Source organism: Rhinoraja longicauda, chromosome 19, assembly GCF_053455715.1.
Source record: "Rhinoraja longicauda isolate Sanriku21f chromosome 19, sRhiLon1.1, whole genome shotgun sequence".
NCBI lineage: Eukaryota > Metazoa > Chordata > Chondrichthyes > Rajiformes > Arhynchobatidae > Rhinoraja > Rhinoraja longicauda.
The window spans coordinates 6517522-6538625 of NC_135971.1; the positions used below are offsets into that span (position 1 = coordinate 6517522).

The 21104-nt window shown below is 48.7% G+C and overlaps 3 protein-coding genes across 4 annotated transcripts in view; 2 read left to right on the top strand and 1 right to left on the bottom strand.

Annotated features, from left to right (window-relative positions):
- Positions 1-21104, bottom strand: part of LOC144603060 (uncharacterized) — a 278950-nt gene that overhangs the window by 121266 nt on the left and 136580 nt on the right. The window lies entirely within an intron of this gene.
- Positions 53-15548, top strand: LOC144603057 (uncharacterized). Of its 2 annotated transcripts, none has more exons than XM_078416195.1 (5): positions 53-127; positions 2978-3093; positions 8402-8761; positions 12322-12440; positions 14697-15518. In XM_078416195.1, the coding sequence occupies exons 2-4, from the start codon at positions 3045-3047 to the stop codon at positions 12354-12356; spliced, it is 444 nt and encodes a 147-aa protein (XP_078272321.1). In that variant the 5' UTR covers positions 53-127; positions 2978-3044; the 3' UTR covers positions 12357-12440; positions 14697-15518. The 2 variants fall into 2 exon arrangements, with proteins under 2 accessions (XP_078272321.1, XP_078272319.1); XM_078416193.1 differs by lacking the exon at positions 53-127 and adding an exon at positions 2510-2582 and having other exon boundaries at positions 14697-15548.
- Positions 18150-21104, top strand: part of LOC144602508 (E3 ubiquitin-protein ligase TRIM39-like) — a 71863-nt gene continuing 68908 nt past the window's right edge. Inside the window, exons 1-3 of the mRNA XM_078415638.1 lie at positions 18150-18586; positions 18679-18774; positions 19242-19475. Coding sequence (XP_078271764.1) covers positions 18176-18586; positions 18679-18774; positions 19242-19475 — 741 coding nt within the window. The 5' untranslated portion in view covers positions 18150-18175. The remainder of the gene's footprint in view (positions 18587-18678; positions 18775-19241; positions 19476-21104) is intronic.

The window sequence follows — 21104 nt, forward strand, 5'->3', positions numbered from 1 at the left end:
TTGGAGTGTGGGTGGAAACCGAAGATCTCGGAGAAAACCCACGCAGGTCACGGGGAGAACGTACAAACTCCGTACAGACGGCCCCCGTAGTCAGGATCGAACCTGAGTCTCCGGCGCTGCATTCGCTGTAAGGCAGCAACTTTACCGCTGCGCCACCGTCTCTCTCTCTCTCTAAATCTCTCTCCTCTCCTCTCCTCCCCACCTTCTCCCACCTTCTCTCTCTCTCCCCTCTCTCTCTCTATCTATGTCTCTATCTCTCTCTCTCTCCCTCCCTCTCTATCTCTCTTCCCCACCCTCTCTCTCTCTCTCCCTCCATCTCTCTCTCCCTCCATCTCTCTCTCCCTCCCCCCCTCTCTCTCTCTCCCTCCCTCCCCTCTCTCTCTCCCTCCCTCCCTCCCTCCCTCCCTCCCTGCCCCCTCTCTCTCTCTCCTCCCCTTTCTCTCTCTCTCTCTCTCCCCTCTCTATCTATTTCTCTATCTCTCTCTTCCTCTCCTTCTCTCTCCCTCTCTCTCTCTCTTTCTCCCTTTCTATCGGCTCTCTCTCTCTCTCTGTCTCCTCCCCCTCTCTCTCTCCTCTCTCTCTCTCTCTCTCTCTCTCTCTCTCTCTCTCTCTCTCTCTCTCTCTCTCTCTCTCTCTCTCTCTCTCTCTCTCTCCTCCCCTCTCCCTCTCTCTCCCTCTCTCTCACCCCTCCCCTCTCTCTCTCCTCCCCCCTCTCCCTCTCTCTCTCTCCCCCCCCTCTCTCTCTCTCTCAAAGGGATGATGAGCGGGTATTGTGGGACCGGGAGAGTTGCAGTGTGGGGACCGCTGTACGTGGGGGGGGGGGGGGGGGGGTGACAGAGCACCCCGTCTCTGGGTGACGGGGAACGGGTTTGCTGCTGTCCCGTCTCTGTGGCAGATGTGACCAGATGTGTCCATGGTCCCAGATCCCAAAGTTTACGACAAGATCCTTGTGGAACATGGAACAGTTCACACTATGTCCGTGCAGTCGGGGTCTGCGGAAAAGGCAGGAACGGGGTACTGACTGTGGATGATCAGCCATGATCACGGCGAATGGCAGTGCTGGCTCGAAGGGCCGAATGGCCTCCTCCTGCACCTGTTGTCTATGTTTCTATGTTTCCCCGATGACTTGGATAGATTAGGCGAGTGGGCAAATGCATGGCAGATGCAACATAATGTGGATAAATGTGAGGTTATCCACTTTTGTGGCAAGAACAGGAAAGCAGAGTATTACCTGAATGGTGACCGATTAGGAGAAGGGGAGATGCAACGTGACCTGGGTGTCGTGGTACACCAGTCATTGAAAGCAAGCGTGCAGGTGCAGCAGGCAGTGAAGAAAGCGAATGGTATGTTGGCATTCATAGCAAGAGGATTTGAGTTTAGGAGCAGGGAGGTTCTACTGCAGTTGTACAGGGCCTTGGTGAGGCCGCACCTGGAGTATTGTGTGCAGTTTTGGTCTCCTAATCTGAGGAAAGACGTTCTTGCCTTAGAGGGAGTACAGAGAAGGTTCACCAGATTGATTCCTGGGATGGCGGGACTTTCATATGAAGAAAGGCTGGATAGACTGGGCTTGTACTCGCTGGAATTTAGAAGACTGAGGGGGGATCTTATAGAAACATATAAAATTCTTAAGGGGTTGGAGAGGTTAGATGCGGCCGCGGCATTTTCCATCGCCCGGTGGGGGCTTCAAGGGGTTGGGAGCCTCGATCGCCTCGTGGCGCCACGGGAGAAGAACGAGGAGGAGATAAGACTTTGCCTTCCATCACAGTGAGGGTATGCCTAGAGCAATCACTGTGATGGCTGTTTTGTGTAAAAAATTGTATCTGTGTGTCTTGTGTTCTTTAATGTCTACTGCCGGACCCTGACGTGAGAGGACGCTGGCGTTGATTATTCGCCGCTTTTCCGTCAGGATAGTTTGTCTGTTTGTCTGTTTGTTTCTATGTTAATTGTATTTGTAAAGCGCTTTGTGCATGTGTTAAGGCGCTATATAAAATAAATATATTATTATTATTATTATTAAGATTGTTTGCCGATGTTGGGGAAGTCCAGAACCAGGGGTCACAGCTTAAGAATAAGGGGGAAGACTTTTAGGACCGAGATGAGAAAACATTTCTTCACACAGAGAGTGGTGAGTCTGTGGAATTCTCTGCCACAGAAGGTAGTTGAGTCCGGTTCATTGGCTATATTTAAGAGGGAGTTAGATGTGGCCCTTGTGGCTAAAGGGATCAGGGGGTATGGAGAGAAGGCAGGTACGGGATACTGAGCTGGATGATCAGCCATGATCATATTGAATGGCGGTGCGTACAGGCTCGAAGGGCCGAATGGCCTACTCCTGCACCTATTTTCTATGTTTCTATGTTTCTATAATTCTCCGTGAACGACGATCAGACGTCGCCCGCTCTGGGCGAAGGACAAACAAACCTCCCCTGGCCCCGCCCTCCGCCCCGGGATCCGCACCCCGGCCCCGCCCTTCTCCCCTGGCCCCGCCCTCCTCTCCTGGCCCCGCCCCGGACCCGCTGCGTGATGGCTGCTCGGCGAAGTGCGCGTGCGCGGCTCTGGGCGGCCTCCGCTGCGTCATGCGGAATGTACGCGTGCACGCACCGGGGCCGGGGAGGGCCGGGGCCTGGAGAGCCAGGGGGGGGGGGCTTGGAGAACCGGGGGTGCTTGGAGAGCCGGGGAGGGGGGGGGGCTTGGCGTGGAGAGCCGGGGGGGCAGGTGAGCCGGGGGGGGGGGGCGGGTGAGCCCGGGGGGGAGGGGCGGGAGAGCCGACGGGGGGGCGGCGGGTGAGCCCGGGGGGAGGGGCGGGTGAGCCCGGGGGGGGTGCGGGTGAGCCCGGGGGGAGGGGCGGGAGAGCCGGGGGGGAGGGGCGGGTGAGCCCGGGGGGGAGGGGCGGGAGAGCCGGAAGGGGAGGGGCCGGAGCGGGAGCGGAGCTTCGTCGGTCCCTCAGTCAGTCTCCCTTTTCTCTGTCCCGCTTCACCAGGGCGTTTCTCCACAGCCTGGAGTGGGTCGCCAGACTGGACCGGGACCGGGACCGGGACACTGCCAGGATGCGGCGCTCTCTCTGCACGGCCGTCCATCTGCTGTGCCTGCTGGCAGGTAGAGACATGGGGGGGGGGGGAGAGAGAGATGGTGGGGGGGGGAGATGGGGGGAGGGAGAGATGGGGGGAGAGAGATGGAGGGCGAGAGAGGGATGGGGAGAAAGAGATGGAGGGAGGGAGAGGGAGAGGGGGAGAGATGTGGAGCGAGAGATGGGAAGACGGGAAGAGATGGGGAGATGGCTGAGACATGGGGGGAGAGGGAAAGAGATGGGGGAGAGAGGGAAAGAGATGGGGGAGAAAGAGAGAGATGGGGAGAGAGAGAGAGAGATGGGGAGAAAGGGAGAGATGGGGGAAAAAGAGAGATGGGGGAGAAAGAGACAGATGGGGAGAGACAGATGGAGATGGGGAGAGACAGAGAGGGGGAGGGAGGGAGGGAGAGGGGGAGAAATGGAGGGAGAGGGGGAAGGAGGGAGGGAGACAGAGGGGGTAGAGAGAGAGAGAACGAGAGCTGCTGTCCACGGAGTTGGGAGTGGACAATTGTCAGTCAAACACTGTACTGGGGTAACTCAGCGGGTTGGGCCTCATCTAAATGAACTACAACAATTGTTCATCCCAGTTTGGCAAAAGAACAAACCAGGTCCAGCAGAGGAGGATAAAGGGCTTAAGTAGGAAAGGGAAAATAGATTATGAGAGAAAACTGACAGGGAACATAAAAACTGACTGCAAAAGCTTTTATAGATACGTGAAGAGAAAAATACTAGTTAAGACAAATGTAGGTCCCTTGCAGTCGGAAACAGGTGAATTGATCATAGGGAACAAGGAGATGGCAGACCAATTGAACAACTACTTTGGTTCTGTCTTCACGAGGGAAGACATAAACAATCTGCCGGAAATAGTAGGGGACCGGGGGGTCTAACGAGATGGAGGAACTGAGGGTAATCCAGGTTAGTCGGGAAGTGGTGTTAGGTAAATTAAATGGATTAAAGGCCGATAAATCCCCAGGGCCAGATAGGCTGCATCCCAGAGTGCTTAAGGAAGTAGCCTCAGAAATAGTGGATGCATTAGTGATAATTTTTTTTAACTCTTTAGATTCTGGAGTAGTTCCTGAGGATTGGAGGGTAGCTAATGTAACCCCACTTTTAAAAAGGGAGGGAGAGAGAAAACGGGGAATTATAGACCAGTTAGCCTAACATCGGTAGTGGGGAAAATGCTAGAGTCAGTTATTAAAGATGGGAAAGCATCACATTTGGAAAGTGTTGAAATCATCAGACAAAGTCAGCATGGATTTATGAAAGGCAAATCATGCCTGACGAATCTTATAGAATTTTTCGAGGATGTAACTAGTAGAGTGCATAAGGGAGAACCAGTCGATGTGTTATATCTGGACTTTCAGAAGGCCTTCGACAAGGTCCCACATAGGAGATTGGGGTACAAATTTAAAGCACACGGTATTGAGGGTTGAGTGTTGAGGTGGATAGAGAATTGGTTGGCCGACAGGAAGCAAAGAGTAGGAATAAACGGGTCCTTTTCGGAATGGCAGGCAGTGACTAGTGGGGTACCGCAAGGCTCAGTGCTGGGACCCCAGTTATTTACAATATATATTAATGATTTGGACGAGGGAATTGAATGCAATATCTCTAAGTTTGCGGATGACACGAAGCTGGGTGGCAGTGTTAGCGGCGAGGAGGATGCTAGGAGGCTGCAGAGTGACTTGGAAAGATTAGGAGAGTGGGCAAATGCATGGCAGATGCAATATAATGTGGATAAATGTGAGGTTATCCACTTTGGCGGCAAGAACAGGAAAGCAGAGTATTACCTGAATGGTGGCCAATTAGGAAAAGGGGAGATGCAACGTGACCTGGGTGTCATGGTGCACCAGTCATTGAAAGCAAGCGTGCAGGTGCAGCAGTCAGTGAAGAAAGCGAATGGTATGTTAGCATTCATAGCAAGAGGATTTGAGTATAGAAGCAGGGAGGTCCTGCTGCAGTTGTACAGGGCCTTGGTGAGACCGCACCTGGAGTATTGTGTACAGTTTTGGTCTCCTAATCTGAGGAAAGACATTCTAGCCTTAGAGGGAGTACAGAGAAGGTTCACCAGATTGATCCCTGGGATGGCAGGACTTTCATATGAAGAAAGACTGGATAGACTAGGCTTATACTCGCTGGAATTTAGAAGACTGAGGGGGGATCTTATTGAAACATATAAAATTCTTAAGGGGTTGGAGAGGCTAGATGCGGGAAGATTGTTCCCGATGTTGGGGAAGTCCAAAACCAGGGGTCACAGCTTAAGGATAAGGGGGAAGTCTTTTAGGACCGAGATGAGAAAACATTTCTTCACACAGAGAGTGGTGAGTCTGTGGAATTCTCTGCCACAGAAGGTAGTTGAGGCCAGTTCATTGGCTATATTTAAGAGGGAGTTAGATGTGGCCCTTGTGGCTAAAGGTATCAGGGGGTATGGAGAGAAGGCAGGTACAGGTTACTGAGCTGGATGATCAGCCATGATCATATTGAATGGCGGTGCAGGCTCGAAGGGCCAAATGGCCTACTCCTGCACCTATTTTCTATGTTTCTATCTGTGGAGAGAAGGAATGGGTGACTTTTCGGGTCGAGATCCTTCTCTGAAGAACCCGAAACGTCACCCATTCCTTCTCTCCAGAGATGCTGCCTGACCTGCTGAGTTACTCCAGCACTCTGTGAATCGTCACCTATTCCTTCTCTCCACAGATGCTGCCTGACCCGCTGAGTTAGCCCAGCATTTTGTGTCTACATTCATCAGTGAAAATGTCATTTAGCTTAGTGACACGGCGCAGAAACAGGCCCTTCGGCCCACCGGGTACGCAGCGACCAGCGATCAGGCCGCACTAACGCTGCCCTTCACACACACAAGGGACAATCTCTCATTTTACAGAAGCCAATTAACCTACAAGCCTATCGGTCTTGAGAGGTTTGGAGGGAAGAGTGTCAGTAGTAAAGAAAGCAAACTCAGTTATTTCAAGAGGGCTTGTGTACAAAAACAGGGGGTGTTATGCTAAGGCTCTACAAGGCACTGGTCAGGCCCCATTTGGAATATTGTCAGCAATTTTCGCTGTAATTGCTGGAGTTTAGAAGAATGAGGGGGGACCTCATTGAAACCTACCGAATAGTGAAAGACCCGGATAGGGTGGATGTGGAGAGGGTGTTTCCACTAGTGGGAGAGTCTAGGACCAGAGGGCACAGCCTCAGAATTAAAGGACGTTCCTTCAGGAAGGAGATGAGGAGGAATTTCTTTAGTCAGAGGGTGGTGAATCTGTGGGATTCTTTGCCACAGACGGCTGTGGAGGCCACAAGTCAGTGGATCTGGTCTCCAAATTTGAGGAAGGATATTCTTGCTATTGAGGGCGTGCAGCATAGGTTTACTAGGTTAATTCCCGGAATGGTGGGACTATCATGTGTTGAAAGACTGGAGCGACTAGGCTTGTATACACTGGAATTTAGAAGGATGAGAGGAGATCTTATTGAAACGTATAAGATTATTAAGGGGTTGGACACGTTAGAGGCAGGAAACATGTTCCCAATGTTGGGGGAGTCCAGAACAAGGGGCCACAGTTTAAGAATAAGGGGTAGGCCATTTAGAACTGAGATGAGGAAAAACTTTTTCAGTCAGAGAGTTGTGAATCTGTGGAATTCTCTGTCTCAGAAGACAGTGGAGGCCAATTCTCTGAATGCATTCAAGAGAGAGCTGGATAGAGCTCTTAAGGATAGCGGAGTCAGGGGGTATGGGGAGAAGGCAGGAACGGGGTACTGATTGAGAATGATCAGCCATGATCACATTGAATGGGGGTGCTGGCTCGAAGGGCCGAATGGCCTCCTCCTGCACCTATTGTCTATTGGATATTTTTAAGGCAGAGATAGATAAATTGTTGGTCAGTGCGGGTGTCAGGGGTTATGGGGAGAAGGCAGGAGAATGGGGTTAGGATGGAGAGATAGATCAGCCGTGATTGAATGGCAGAGTAGACTTGATGGGCCGAATGGCCCAATTCTACAACTATCATAGATCCCGGAGAAAACCCACGCAGGTCACGGGGAGAACGTACAGATTCCACGCAGACAGCACCCGTGGTCAGGATCGAACCCTGGTCTCTGGCGCTGTGTGGCAGCAGCTCTACCGCTGCGCCACCATTGTACATCATGATGTATCTATCTGTGTGTCGTTGGTGAAACCACAGTTCTAGCGCCCAGCTACAGGGAGGTGGCATGGTGCTGGAGAGGGTGCAGAAGGGATAGACCAGCTTGGCACGGGCACAGTGGGGGTTAGGTTACAGGGAGAGACTGCACAGGGTAGGTCCCTACTCTGGGGATGAGGGGGATTCTTGTTGAGGTGTATAAAACCATGAGGAGCGTTGGTAATGTGGATGGTCACAGGCCTTTTCCCCAGGGTGTGGTGGTCTTAAACAAGAGTGTAGATGCAATAAACTGGAGTAACTCAGCGGGTCAGGCAGCATCTGTGGAGAACATGGATAGGTGACGTTTCACAGAGTGCTGGAGTAACTCAGCGGGTCAGGCAGCATCTGTGGTGAACATGGATAGGTGACTTTTCACAGAGTGCTGGAATAACTCCGGGTCAGGCAGCATCTGTGGAGAACATGGATAGGTGACGTTTCACAGAGTGCTGGAGTATCTCAGTGGGTCAGGCAGCATCTGTGGAGAACATGGATAGGTGACGTTTCACAGAGTGCTGAGGTAACTCAGCGGGTCAGGCAGCATCTGTGGAGAGCATGGATAGGTAACGTTTCACAGAGTGCTGGAGTAACTCAGCGGGTCAGGCAGCATCTGTGGAGGACATGGATAGGTGATGTTTCACAGAGTGCTGGAGTAACTCAGCGGGTCAGGCAGCATCTGTGGAGAACATGGATAGGTGACGTTTCACAGAGTGCTGAGGTAACTCAGCGGGTCAGGCAACATCTGGAGAACATGGATAGGTAACGTTTCACAGAGTGCTGGAGTAACTCAGCGGGTCAGGCAGCATCTGTGGAGAAAAGGAATAGATGATGTTTTGAGTCGAGAACCTTCTTCAGACTGACTCTCATATCGATACCCCTCCCTGCAGCTTCACATTTCATTACTCTCCTCATCTGACCCCCTTTCTGACCCCTTTCATCTTTAGCTTCACCTTTTCGTGAATGAATGAATAAGTTGATGAATGAATGAATGGGTTTATTGGCCAAGTATGTGCACATTCAAGGAATGTGCCTTGGTGCTCCGCTCACAAATGACAACACAAACACACAGTTCCCGGGAGAGGGGGGGTCAGGTTCAATGGGAATGTGAGGGGCAGTGTTTTCTGTGGATGATGAAGCAGGCAGGTACAATGACCATGTTGTGTTGCAGGTCTCCACACTGCGGCTCTGTGCGGAACAAGAACGTCGGCCACCGTGGGCTCGGTCACCACTGTCCCCATGGGTGGGACGGTGAGGTTCCCCATCCAGCCCCACAGCCACGAGAAGATCACGGTGGCGATGTGGCGTCTCCATCCCGACCTGCCGATCCTGGATTGGAAGTCTTACAGCCCGGAGAGTCCGTCCCGGATCCACCCGTCCTACAGGGACAGAGTCCGCTTCCGACTGGACGGTGTCATCGAGCTGTGGGCCGTGGGGCTCGGTGACCAGGGGACCTACGAGATAGAGACAAACTACTTTGGCAGGGAGCCGAGGAACCGTGACGTGGAGCACTTTGAGCTGCGCGTGGTCGGTGAGTAGCGGCGTGGAGAGTTGCACAGCACCCAGACACCCTTTGGCCCACACTCTGGGAACCTTGTCAAAGGCTTTCTGAAAGTCAAGGTTTTCTAATGCAGAAGTTGCAGGATCAATTTATCCCAAAGAGGAGGAAAGATTCCAAGGGGAGTAAGAGACACCCGTGGTTGACAAGGGAAGTCAAGGACAGCATAAATATAAAGAACAGAAGTACAACAAAGCAAAGAAGAGTGGGAAGCCAGAGGATTGGGACTCTTTTAAAGAGCAACAGAAGATGACTAAGAAGGCAATATGGGGAGAAACGATGAGGTACGAGGGTAAACTAGCCAATAATATAAAGGAGGATAGTAAAAGCTTTTTTAGGTATGTAAAGAGGAAAAAAATAGTCACGGCAAATGTGGGTCCCTTGAAGACAGAAGATGGGGAATTTATTATGGGAAACAAGGAAATGGCAGATGAGTTGAACCAGTACTTTGGATCTGTCTTCACTAAGGAAGATACAAACAATCTCCCAGATGTTCTAGTGGCCAGAGATCCTAGGATGACGGAGGAACTGAAGGAAATCCACATTAGGCAGGAAATGGTGTTGGGTAGACTGATGGGACTGAAGGCTGATAAATCCCCAGGTGCTGATGGTCTGCATCCCAGAGTACTTAAGGAGATGGCGCTAGGAATTGTGGACGCATTGGTGATCATTTTCCAATGTTCTATAGATTCAGGATCAGTTCCTGTGGATTGGAGGATAGCTAATGTTGTCCCACTTTTTAAGAAAGGAGGGAGAGAGAAAACGGGAAATTATAGACCAGTTAGTCTGACATCAGTGGTGAGGAAGATGCTGGAGGCAATCATAAAAGACGAAATTGCAGAGCATTTGGATAGTTGTAACAGGATTGTTCCGAGTCGGCATGGATTTACGAAGGGGAAATCATGCTTGACTAATCTTCTGAAATTCTTTGAGGATGTAACTAGGAAAATTGACAGGAGAGAGCCGGTGGATGTGGTGTACCTTGACTTTCAGAAAGCCTTCGACAAGGTTCCACATAGGAGATTAGTGGGCAAAATTAGAGCACAGGGTATTGGAGGTAGGGTACTGACATGGATAGAAAATTGGTTGACAGACAGAAAGCAAAGAGTGGGGATAAATGGGTCCCTTTCAGAATGGCAGGCAGTAACTGGTGGGGTACCGCAAGGCTCGGTACTGGGACCGCAGCTATTGACAATATACATTAATGACTTCGATGAAGGGATTAAAAGTACCATTAGCAAATTTGCAGATGATACAAAGCTGGGTGGTAGTGTGAACTGTGAGGAAGATGCTATGAAGTTGCAGGGTGAATTGGACAGGTTGCGTGAGTGGGCAGATGCATGGCAGATGCAGTTTAATGTGGATAAGTGTGAGGTTATCCACTTTGGTTTGTAAGAATAAGAAGGCAGATTATTAAATGAATGGTGTCAAGTTAGGAAAAGGAGACGTACAACGAGATCTGGGTGTCCTAGTGCATCAGTCACTGAAAGGAAGCATGCAGGTACAGCAGGCAGTGAAGAAAGCCGATGGAATGTTGGCCTTCATAACAAGAGGAGTTGAGTATAGAAGCAAAGAGGTCCTTCTGCAATTGTATAGGGCCCTAGTGAGACCGCACCTGGAGTACTGTGTGCAATTTTGGTCTCCAAATTTGAGGAAGTATATTCTTGCTATTGAGGGCGTGCAGTGTAGGTTTACTAGGTTAATTCCCAGAATGGCGGGACTGTCATATGTTGAAAGAATGGAGCGGCTCGGCTTGTATACACTGGAATTTAGAAGGATGAGAGGAGATCTTATTGAAACATATAAGATTATTAAGAGGTTGGACACGTAAGAGGCAGGAAACATGTTCCCAATGTTGAGGGATTCCAGAACAAGGTGCCACAGTTTAAGAATAAGGGGTAGGCCATTTAGAACTGAGATGAGGAAAAACTTTTTCAGTCAGAGAGTTGTGAAACTGTGGAATTCTCTGCCTCAGAAGGCAGTGGAGGCCAATTCTCTGAATGCATTCAAGAGAGAGCTAGATAGAGCTCAAGGATAGCGGAGTCAGGGGGTATGGGGAGAAGGCAGCAACGGGGTACTGATTGAGAATGATCAGCCATGATCGCATTGAATGGTGGTGCTGGCTCGAAGGGCCGAATGGCCTACTCCTGCACCTATTGTCTATTGTCGAGGACCACAAATGGACAGAGGGCAGTAAATCTCTGGGAATCTCCAACCAAGAGACTCTTAGAGGTTTAACCTGTTGGATGTATTTATACCAGCGGAAGATACATTTTTGAAAATTTGGGGAACTGAAATCAAAGGGAATGGGACAAAGCGGAGGAGTTCAGTCCTGGGCTGGATCAGCCATGACCACATTGTGGGGATTAACATTGAAATCTAGAACGTGGCGCACACAGCAGATTGATCATCTATATCCGGTTCCCATCAGCAGTGGGTGGTCACCGTGGGGGAATTTGCTCTGTTTGTTTTACCCACCTTTGTTCACCATAGAATGACATCCCATTCTAAATCATAGACAGGCCATTCGGCCCATCCTATCCAGTCAAGATTTCTGCTCCACTCAACATCCCTCCCATCTACTCACCACACCCGGTAACAATACCCCGAATTTCAGGAGTGCTCACGTGTTTATCCCGCTTGCCCTTAAATTATCTCTGCTGTTGGGTTCAGTCCCTCCAATGCAAGTGAGGTCCATGTTCTCATGACTGCATCCCTTTCAGTATTTATAGAAGAGGCTGGGGTTGTTTTCCCTGGAGCAGAGAAGGCTGAGAGGGGACATGATCGAGGTGTACAAGATCATGAGGGGCATAGATAAGGTAGATGGCGGGGAACTTCTTCCACTGGTGGAAGGTTCAACAACGAGGGGACATAGATACAGGGTAAGGGGAGGGAGGTTTCGGGGGGATGTGAGAAAGAACTGTTTCACCCAGAGGGTGGTTGGAGTCTGGAACTCACTGCCTGGGGTGCTGGTGGAGGTGGGAACACTCACAACATTTAAAAAGCATTTGGATGGGCACTTGAAATGCTACAACATTCTGGGCTATGGTCCAAATGCGGGAAAATGGGATTAAAATTAGACTGTGTTTGGTAACGGGCGGCACGGACACGATGGGCCGAAGGGCCTCTTTCTGTGCTGTAGGACTCTATGACTCTATGACTCTAAGACCACGTTACATTTCAGCATTGATTTTTGCTCTCCCATCGATTAGAGATATTTCATCCCCCCCCTCCCATTTAAATTCACCGCTAAACTTAAATTTTATCTTATCATTCCTGACATCTTCTCCAGATAAAATCCGTCGACCTGCTCATTCTTTGCATTGAGCTCCATCCTCTCAGTTATAGCATCATTCTCATGAACACTCCTTGTGCTTTTCCCCATCGTTCTACATCTCTACGGCAATATCAGCTTTCTATCTGCATGGCAGCGGCGATAAGAGTTGGGAAATGGGAATTATCAGAGGGTTTTTGTGGAACAGTTCAAAACATTTCCAATGCTCAGTTGATAACCAGCTGTTAAATGTTCACAGGGTTCGTGATGAAGCCAAACCACTGTCGGTGGTAGATGATGCCTTGCCGATTGAAAAGTTTCATTGCCCTGTTTCATTCAACACGGCATTTAAAGAAACATCTGATGACTTCAAGCATGGTAAAGCTTATACCTTTTCCATTGTTCTTGTTTCTGACATCTTTAAGTAATGTATGTAGGAAAGCACTACAGATGCAGGTTTAAATCGAGGGTAGACATAAAATGCTGGAGTAAATCAGCAGCAGGCAGCATCTCTGGAGAAAGGGAATGGGCGATGTTTCGGGTCGAGACCCTTCTTCAATCTGAAGAAGGATCTCAACCCGAAACGTCGCCCATTCCTTTTCTCCAGAGATACAGCTCCTGCCTCATGCCTCTGTAATCCCCTTTGCTATACTGTAACACTGACACTTCAGATTTTCCCTTCTGCCTTTCCATTTGCAGAGTAAAACTTATCATGTTGTGATCACTGCCTCCTAATGGCTCTTTTACCTCTAGTCCCCTTATCAGATCAGGATCATTACACAACACTAAATCCAGAATTGCCTTCTCCCTGGTAGGCTCCAGTACAAGCTGTTCAAAGAATCCATCTCGAAGGCACTCTACAAACTCTCTTTCCTGGGGTCCATTTCCAACCTGATTTTCCCAGTCTACCTGCATGTTGAAATCTCCCATAACCACCGTAGCATTACATTTTTGACATGCCAATTTTATCTCCTGATTCAACTTGCACCCTATGTCGAGGCTACTGTTTGGGGGCCTATAAATAACTCCCATTAGGGTCTTTTTACCCTTACAATTTCTCATTTCTATCCATACTGATTCAACATCTCCTGATTCTACGTCACCCCTTGCAAGGGAATGAATATCATTCCTTACCATCAGAGCAACCCCACCCCCTCTGCCCACCTGTCTGTCTTTTCTATACGCTCGAGGTTTAGACTCTCCAACCTTGGGTAAGGTACTGTGGCTAGTCACCTTATCTGTGCATCTTATACACATCTACATTGTCACCCTGACAGGCTCCCATGAAAAAATGTCACAGTCTGAATAGTCTGTTCCAGAACTGAGTAGACATGAGAACTGAGATGATGACATGAGAACTGAGATGAGGAAAAACTTTTTCAGTCAGAGAGTTGTGAATCTGTGGAATTATCTGCCTCAGAAGGCAGTGGAGGCCAATTCTCTGAATGCATTCAAGAGAGAGCTAGATAGAGCTCTTAAGGATAGCGGAGTCAGGGGGTATGGGGAGAAGGCAGAAATGGGGTACTGATTGAGAATGATCAGCCATGATCACATTGAATGGCGGTGCTGGCTCGAAGGGCTGAATGGCCTCCTCCTGCACCTATTGTCTATTGTCTATTGATGAGTGTTTGTCGGCATTGGGCCTGTACTCACTGGAATTTAGAAGAATAAGGGGGGGACCTCATTGAAAAATACAATAGAGTGAAAGGCTTTGATAGAATGGATGTTTAGAGGATGTTTCCATTAGTGAGAGAGTCTAGGACTGGAGGTCATAGCCTCAGAATTAAAGGATGTACTTTTAGGAAGGAGATAAGGGGAAATGTTTTTAATCAGAGGGTGGTGAATTTGTGGAATTCATTGCCACAGAAGGCTTTGGAGGCCAAGTCGGTGAATAATTCAGGCAGAGATAGCTGGATTCTTGATTAGTACATGTGTCAAAGATTATGGGGAGAAAGCAGGAGAATGGGATTAGGAGGGAGAGATAGATCAGCCATGATTGAATGATGTAGTAGACTTGATGGGCCAAATCGCCTAATTCTAATACTTTCACTTATGACATTATGAGCTTCTGACTGTCCAACTTCACCTGATAACACAGGCCTTCAGACCTGATGAAGTTGTTGTAAATCCGTTTGCACCCACTCCAATTGACTAACAAACCCACCCTTCCCTTTGTCCAACCCACCACTCAAAAAACACAAGAGCAGTTCATCTGGCCCCTCATGTCTACCCCCTTTCATGACGATCCCACCACGCACCTCCACCTCCTCTTTAACAACCTCAAATTACCGATAACCTCAATATCAACCTGCTCCGATCTGCCTCCATATCTGAATAATTCGCTTCATTCCCCCATCCCCACCGCAATCTCGCAATCCTCTTTACTCTCTACACTCGTCCTCCCCGTCCACCCTCCCCCACCTCACGAAATTCCCCTCTCCATCCCAGATAAAAGCTCCGGGAGAGATGCTGTTGTCCACCCGCTGTGATTGTGGGTGAAACACCGGGCAGGGTTTCAGTTGTCCGCCCGCCTGTGCCTGAGGCCGAGCGGCCTCTCCCCCGATCCCGGGGCTGCGCTGCCCGAGTCTCCCCCCAACCCCCGGGGACTCTCTGATTCTCTGCTTCTCCCCCCAGTCTCCGTCACCCTGGATGTGGAAACAGCGCATCCGTGGCTCGAGGTGTCTGAGGATCGGAAGAGGGTGAGACTGACCGGGACCCGGAGGAGTCTCCCTGACATCGGGAAGAGGTTTACAGTCTATCCGTGTGTGCTGGGATTGGAGGGATTCACATCAGGGAGACATTACTGGGAGGTGGAGGTGGCGGGCAGTCGGTTCTGGAGTCTTGAGTCGCCACAGAGTCTGTGGGGAGGAAGAGCCACACTGACCCTGGAGTCTGGAGCATCAGGCGGCACTATGACTGGTTTCATGCATTCACCTCCCCTCCATCCCTTCTCCCCGCCCGTCCCACCCCCGGGAGGGTGGGAGTTTATCTCAGTTACGAGTCCGGGACAGTTTCATTTTACGACGCGGACACCAAGTCCCATCTCCACACCTTCACTGGGAATAAATTCACGGAGAAACTTTATCCTTTCTTCGGGCCTTGGGATGAAAACAAGTGGATGAGAATCTGCTCGGGTTCCGCTCCGGGTGTGTAAAAGGGTCGGGTCCCGGGACCGGCGTCAGGAGCGGGGCTCAGGGGCTGTGGGGCAGAAACCCGGTGGACAACAGGTCGGCGCTGAACGGCTCCCATTTAATCCCCAAATTCCGCTTCGCAAAACCCCAGTGAGCGCGGAAATAAAACCAGGGGGAATGTAAATGTGGGAAGAGTGAAATAAACAGCAAGTGGAATCAGAGCTGTCGATCCGTTCATTTCAACGCCTTAACCGTGTCCGTCAATGGAACAGAAACACTTCTGTGAAAATATAAAGATTGAAACAATCTCCCTTCCCGCGGGCTCCGCGGGTTCAGCAGCAGCTGCGGGCGGCGGGTCCTAAACTCGCCCCGAGTCACAACGCGGCACCAGCGGTGTTGGTGCGGACTTCAACAGCGGCGTAAAGGCGAGTATGGTGGTGGGGGGGGAGGGGGGCAGGTGGAGACAGGAGGGCGGAATGACATCGGAAATTCCCTCCAGTGAGAGAAGGCAAAGTGAATATTGGAAATGGTAGATACAAGAAATCTGTTGAAATATAATGGGGGTTAATAAAAACCCCAAACAAAGTGCTGGAGGAACTCAGCGGGCCAGGCAGCATCTGTGGAGGGAAATGGGCAGACCACGCTTCAGGGTCGGGACCCTTGTTTGGTCTGAAGAAGGATTTCCAAGAGCTACAGGTCTGTTATATCAGAGTGAATGAATTGGTGTTGATGTCGTGCGGAAGAGGGCGGTAAAGGTCTGACTCGGGAGGTGTAAATAGGAGGGAGGAATGAAATCGGAAATTACTTGAAAGGGAGAAGAATAAAGCTGAATGTTGGGAGTGGGAGATACAATGGGTCTCTCGGTGTTGATGGCCATGTAGAACTAGAACGCTCTTCGGCCCACATAGAACGTGGAACAGTACAATGCCAAGCTAATCTCCCTTTATCCCACATCCTAAAGACGTGCGGGTTTGTAGGTTTGGCCCCTGAGTCATTAACTCTGTTTCTTTCTCTACATAAGCTAACCGGCCTATTCACTATTTCTTGCATCTTACTGTACGTCTTCATTTTGGATTTTCAGCATCTGTGTTTTTATTTTACTTTTTCCTGTTCAATGGTCGATTGGAATGTGAGTCTGCCCATAAACTGCCAAGAAAAAAAACAGAAAACATTGGCGGAAATTCAGCAGGTCAGGCAATAGACGGTACTTGGAAAGAGAAGACTTAATATTTCTGAGGTACTGTGGAGCAGCGGGAAGAGCCGCTGCCTCACAAGGCCAGGAACCCGGGTTCGATCCTGACCTCGGCTGCTGACTGTTACATAGAAACAGAAATAAAGTGGATGAGCTTGAGTCTCAGTTAGACATTGGCAAGTATGATGTTGTGGGAATCACTGAGACATGGCTACAAGAGGACCAGGGCTGGGAACTGAATATTCAGGGGTACACAACATATAGAAAAGACAGACAGGTGGGCAGAGGGGGTGGGGTCGCTCTGTTGGTGAGGAATGATATTCACTCCCTTGCAAGGGGTGACATAGAATCAGGAGATGTAGAATCAGTATGGGTAGAAATGAGGAATTGTAAGGGTAAAAAGACCCTAATGGGAGTTATCTACAGGCCCCCAAACAGTTGCCTCGACATACGGTGCAAGTTGAATGAGGAGCTAAAATTGGCGTGTCACAAATGTAATGCTACGGTGGTTATGGGAGATTTCCACATGCAGGTAGACTGGGAAAATCAGGTTGGTAATGGACCCCAGGAAAGAGAGTTTGTGGAGTGTCTCCGAGATGGATTCTTAGAACAGCTTCTACTGGAGCCTACTAGGGAGAAGGCAATTCTGGATTTAGTGTTGTGTAATGAACCTGATCTGATAAGGGGACTCAAGGTAAAAGAGCCATTTGGATGCAGTGATCACAATATGATAAGTTTTACTCTACAAATTGAGAGGGAGAAGGGAAAATCGGAAGTGTTCCTTCTCACCTCAGTTTTAAATGGCCTCCCCTTTATTCTTAGACTGTGGCCCCTGGTTCTGTACTCCCCCAACGTAGGGAACATTTTTTCTGTATCGAGATTATCCAGTAGGAGGTAGTTGGGCAGGGACTATCACAACGTTAACGAAGTAGTTGGACAGATACATGGATAGGGCAGGTTTGGAGGGATATGGGCCAAACGCGGGCACTGCAGGTCGGTTGAAGAACCCAATGGTTGTGGGGGAGGAGCTGGGAATGGGAGCTATAATGAACCTGTCGGTTTAGTTGATGGTCACATCGAACAAGATCAGTCCCTTCAGCCCACATTAGACTACGCAATGCCTCTATCTTATGTGCCTCTACCCCCACTCCAGCAGCGCGTTCCAGGCACCCACCACCCTGTGTAATAAAACATGACCCGCACATCTCCTTGAAACTTGCCCCCACTGAGCTAAAATCCATGTCGTCCCGTCAGAGCCGAGAAGGAAGGGGAGCGGCGCGGGGGCGCCTGCTGCCTCGTGCGGCGGGACCTGGTTCGCCGCTGCGGGGAAATATAGACTGTTCCATAAACATCCCGCAACTTTGGTGGCCCCAGAAACGTGGCGACTCTCTCTGTACAGCCTGGGGGAGGTGTGTATTTTACAGAATTGCATGCAAAAGCAAAGCATTTCGCTGTCCCTTGGTTCATGTGACGATAGAGTATAATTGGCTCATTGAGTTGAATTCAAGTTTGCACATGAGACTGTGAAATGAAATAACAGTGTTTGCTGTGGATATAATATCATTGTGCAGCCTAATATAATGATCAATTCACGATGGGAAACACTGATGTATTTAGTTTAAGGGAATGAAATTTACCCGCAGCTTGTTGCATATAACATCCACTTGCTGGTCAGGGCTGTGATTGACGGGGCTGAGCTCCGCCTCCCCTCAGCCGTGCCCCGATACTGCAAGGGTTCAGCAGCTGCGCGAAAGGGAACGCGTTTTGAACCAGGAAGTGGCGGAGTTCAAATGGCTTCGAAAGACCAGGTCGATAGTTTAACGGAGGAGATAGTTTGTCCCATCTGCCTGGATTTCTTCACCGATCCAGTTACACTGGACTGCGGGCACAACTTCTGCCGCTCCTGTATCACACAGAGTTGGGACAGGGAGGGGAGAAACTCCTGCCCGGAATGTAGAGAGGTGTTTACAGACCGCACCCTCAGGGTGAATCGGGCCTTGGCGAGACTGACTGAGAAAACTCGAACACTGAGCCTGAATCTCAAAGAGAAGGAAAGTAAACCTCACTGCGGGGAACATCAGGAAGAACTGAAGCTGTTTTGTGAAACTGACAAGAAGCTGATCTGTGTGGTTTGTGCAGCTGGGCGGGAACACAAGTCTCACAGCTTTGCGCTGATCGCAGAAGCTGCAGAATTCTACAAGGTAAAGCAAATCAATGTTGATCGCATCATTGTTTAACTCCTTTTTTTAATTGTCTAACACTATTATTCTCTGATTTTCAAACACAATCCCAGGATCAGGTTAAAGTTTCCATCCAGTCTCTCACAAAAAGGAAATCAGAGATCGTGCGAATGGAGCAGCAACAGAAACAGAAGATTTCTGGAGTTCTGGTGAGGCTTTCCAGTTTCGATTTCCTGATCTCGTGTAGATTTGATTCCCGTGATGCGTGTAGTGCTGCTGTCTCCTAGTTCTGGTGACGGGGTTCGATCCTGACCTCGGGCGCTGCCCGTGTGGTTCACGCCTTCACCCTGTGACCGTGTCGGATTCCTTCCACGTCCCCAATACATGCTGGTTCAAAGGTCAATCGGCGACTGTAAATTATCCCTATGAAAGTGTGTGGTGGGCGGATGAGTGGGAATTAAAGGGCACGTGAAAAGGAATAGGCAGCAGGTAATTGTATTGGGGGTAGAGGATTGATGGGTTATAAGATTCCCGTCACGATATATCAGAAGCATTTAGACAAAGAATTGAACTGCCAAAGCAAATAAAAAAATGCACAGGACAAATGTCACCGTCAAAGTCGTGAGGAAACACAATCAGTGACATTATATACTGATCTTCACCTTTCATTTCACAGGAACAGTCACACAACCTTCAGTCTAAGATCACATCCCAGTTTGCTGAACTGCACCAGATTCTCACTGAGAAAGAGCAGCGTGTGCAGGCTGATATCCGGGAGGAAGAGAAGAAGATTCTAAATGCAATGGAGAAAAATCTTCGAGAAATTGAAGAGAATTTAAATTCCATTCAGGAGGAACTCTGTAAGTTGCAGCAGCAGATGGATCAAAAGGACAGTGTGGTGTTTCTGAAGGTGAGGGGTTACACTACAGTCTGGTGAAGTGAAAGTGCAGTCACAAAATGGTGGGGGATATTTCTCAAATAAATGCTGCATTCACCGGTAAATGTTTCATCTGTTCCAGTTGTTGTTCTTCCCAAACTAATTGGCCTCCGGCATAATCTATGGGATCTCAGGACAGCCTGGCCGGAATGTAGAGAGGTGTTTGTATTCTGTGGAGCTCAAAACTACGACGGCTGATTCTACAATGCCATTAGTTTCAATATAATTATGGAGAAGGTCAAATCTGGACCAAGGGTTGAGATTTTGGATTGGAGAAAGGCTAATTTTGAGGAGATGAGAAAGGATTTAAAAGGAGTGAAATGGAACTTTTTGTTTTATGAAAAGGATATAATAGAGAAATGGAGGATATTTAAAAGTGAAATTTTGAGAGTACAGAGTCTTTATGTCCCTATTCGGTGGAAAGGAAAGAATAATAATTTGAAAGAGCCGTGGTTTTCCAGGGAAATTGGACACTTGGTTTGGAAAAAGAGGGAGATATACAATAAATATAAGCGGCAGGGAGTAAATGAGGTTCTTGAGGAATATAAAGAATGTAAAAGGAATCTTAAGAAGGAAATTAGAAAAGCGAAAAAAAGATATGAGGCTGCTTTGGCAAGTAATGTAAAAGTAAACCCCAAGGGGTTCTACAGATATGTCAATAGCAAAAGGATAGCGAGGGATAAAATTGGTCCATTAGAGAGTCAGAGTGGACAGCTATGTGCTGAGCCGGAAGAAATGGGGGAGATATTAAACAATTTATTTTCTTCGGTATTCACCGAGGAGAAGGATATTGAATTATGTAAGGTAAGCGAAACAAGTAGAGTAGTGATGGAAATTATGAGGATTAAAGAAGAGGAGGTATGGACACTTTTGAAAAATATAAAAGTGGATAAGTCTCCAGGTCCTGATAGGATATTCCCTAGGACATTGAGGGAAGTTAGTGCAGAAATAGCAGGGGCTATGACGGAAATATTTCAAACTTCATTAGAAACGGGGATGGTGCCGGAAGATTGGCGCATTGCGCATGTTGTGCCTTTGTTTAAAAAAGGTTCTAAAAGTAAACCTAGCAATTATAGACCTGTTAGTTTGACGTCTGTGGTGGGAAAATTAATGGAAAAGATACTTAGGGACAATATATATAATTATTTGGATAAACAAGGCCTGATTAGAAACAGTCAACATGGATTTGTGCCTGGAAGGTCATGTTTGACTAATCTTGAATTTTTTGAAGAGGTTACCAGGGAAATTGATAAGGGCAAGGCTGTGGATGTTGTCTATATGGACTTCAGTAAGGCATTTAACAAGGTTCCACATGGAAGGTTGATTAAGAAGGTTAAATCGTTGGGTATTAATAGTGAGGTTGCAAGATGGATTCAACAATGGCTGAATGGGAGATACCAGAGGGTAATGGTTGACAATTGTATGTCAGGTTGGAGGCCAGTGTCTAGTGGAGTACCCCAAGGATCTGTGTTGGGTCCACTGTTGTTTGTCATTTACATTAATGATCTGGATGATGGTGTGGCAAATTGGATTAGTAAATATGCAGATGATACTAAAATAGGTGGTGTAGTTAATAATGAAGTAGATTTTCAAAGTCTACAG

Excerpts from the sequence above, each read along its gene's own strand:
- LOC144603057 (XM_078416193.1), top strand. The coding sequence starts at position 2,521 with ATGGCTGCTCGGCGAAGTGCGCGTGCGCGGCTCTGGGCGGCCTCCGCT. Across the intron at positions 3,094-8,401 it reads TCTGCTGTGCCTGCTGGCAG|GTCTCCACACTGCGGCTCTG; the intron begins GTAGAGACATGG and ends GTTGTGTTGCAG. Across the intron at positions 8,762-12,321 it reads CTTTGAGCTGCGCGTGGTCG|GGTTCGTGATGAAGCCAAAC; the intron begins GTGAGTAGCGGC and ends AAATGTTCACAG.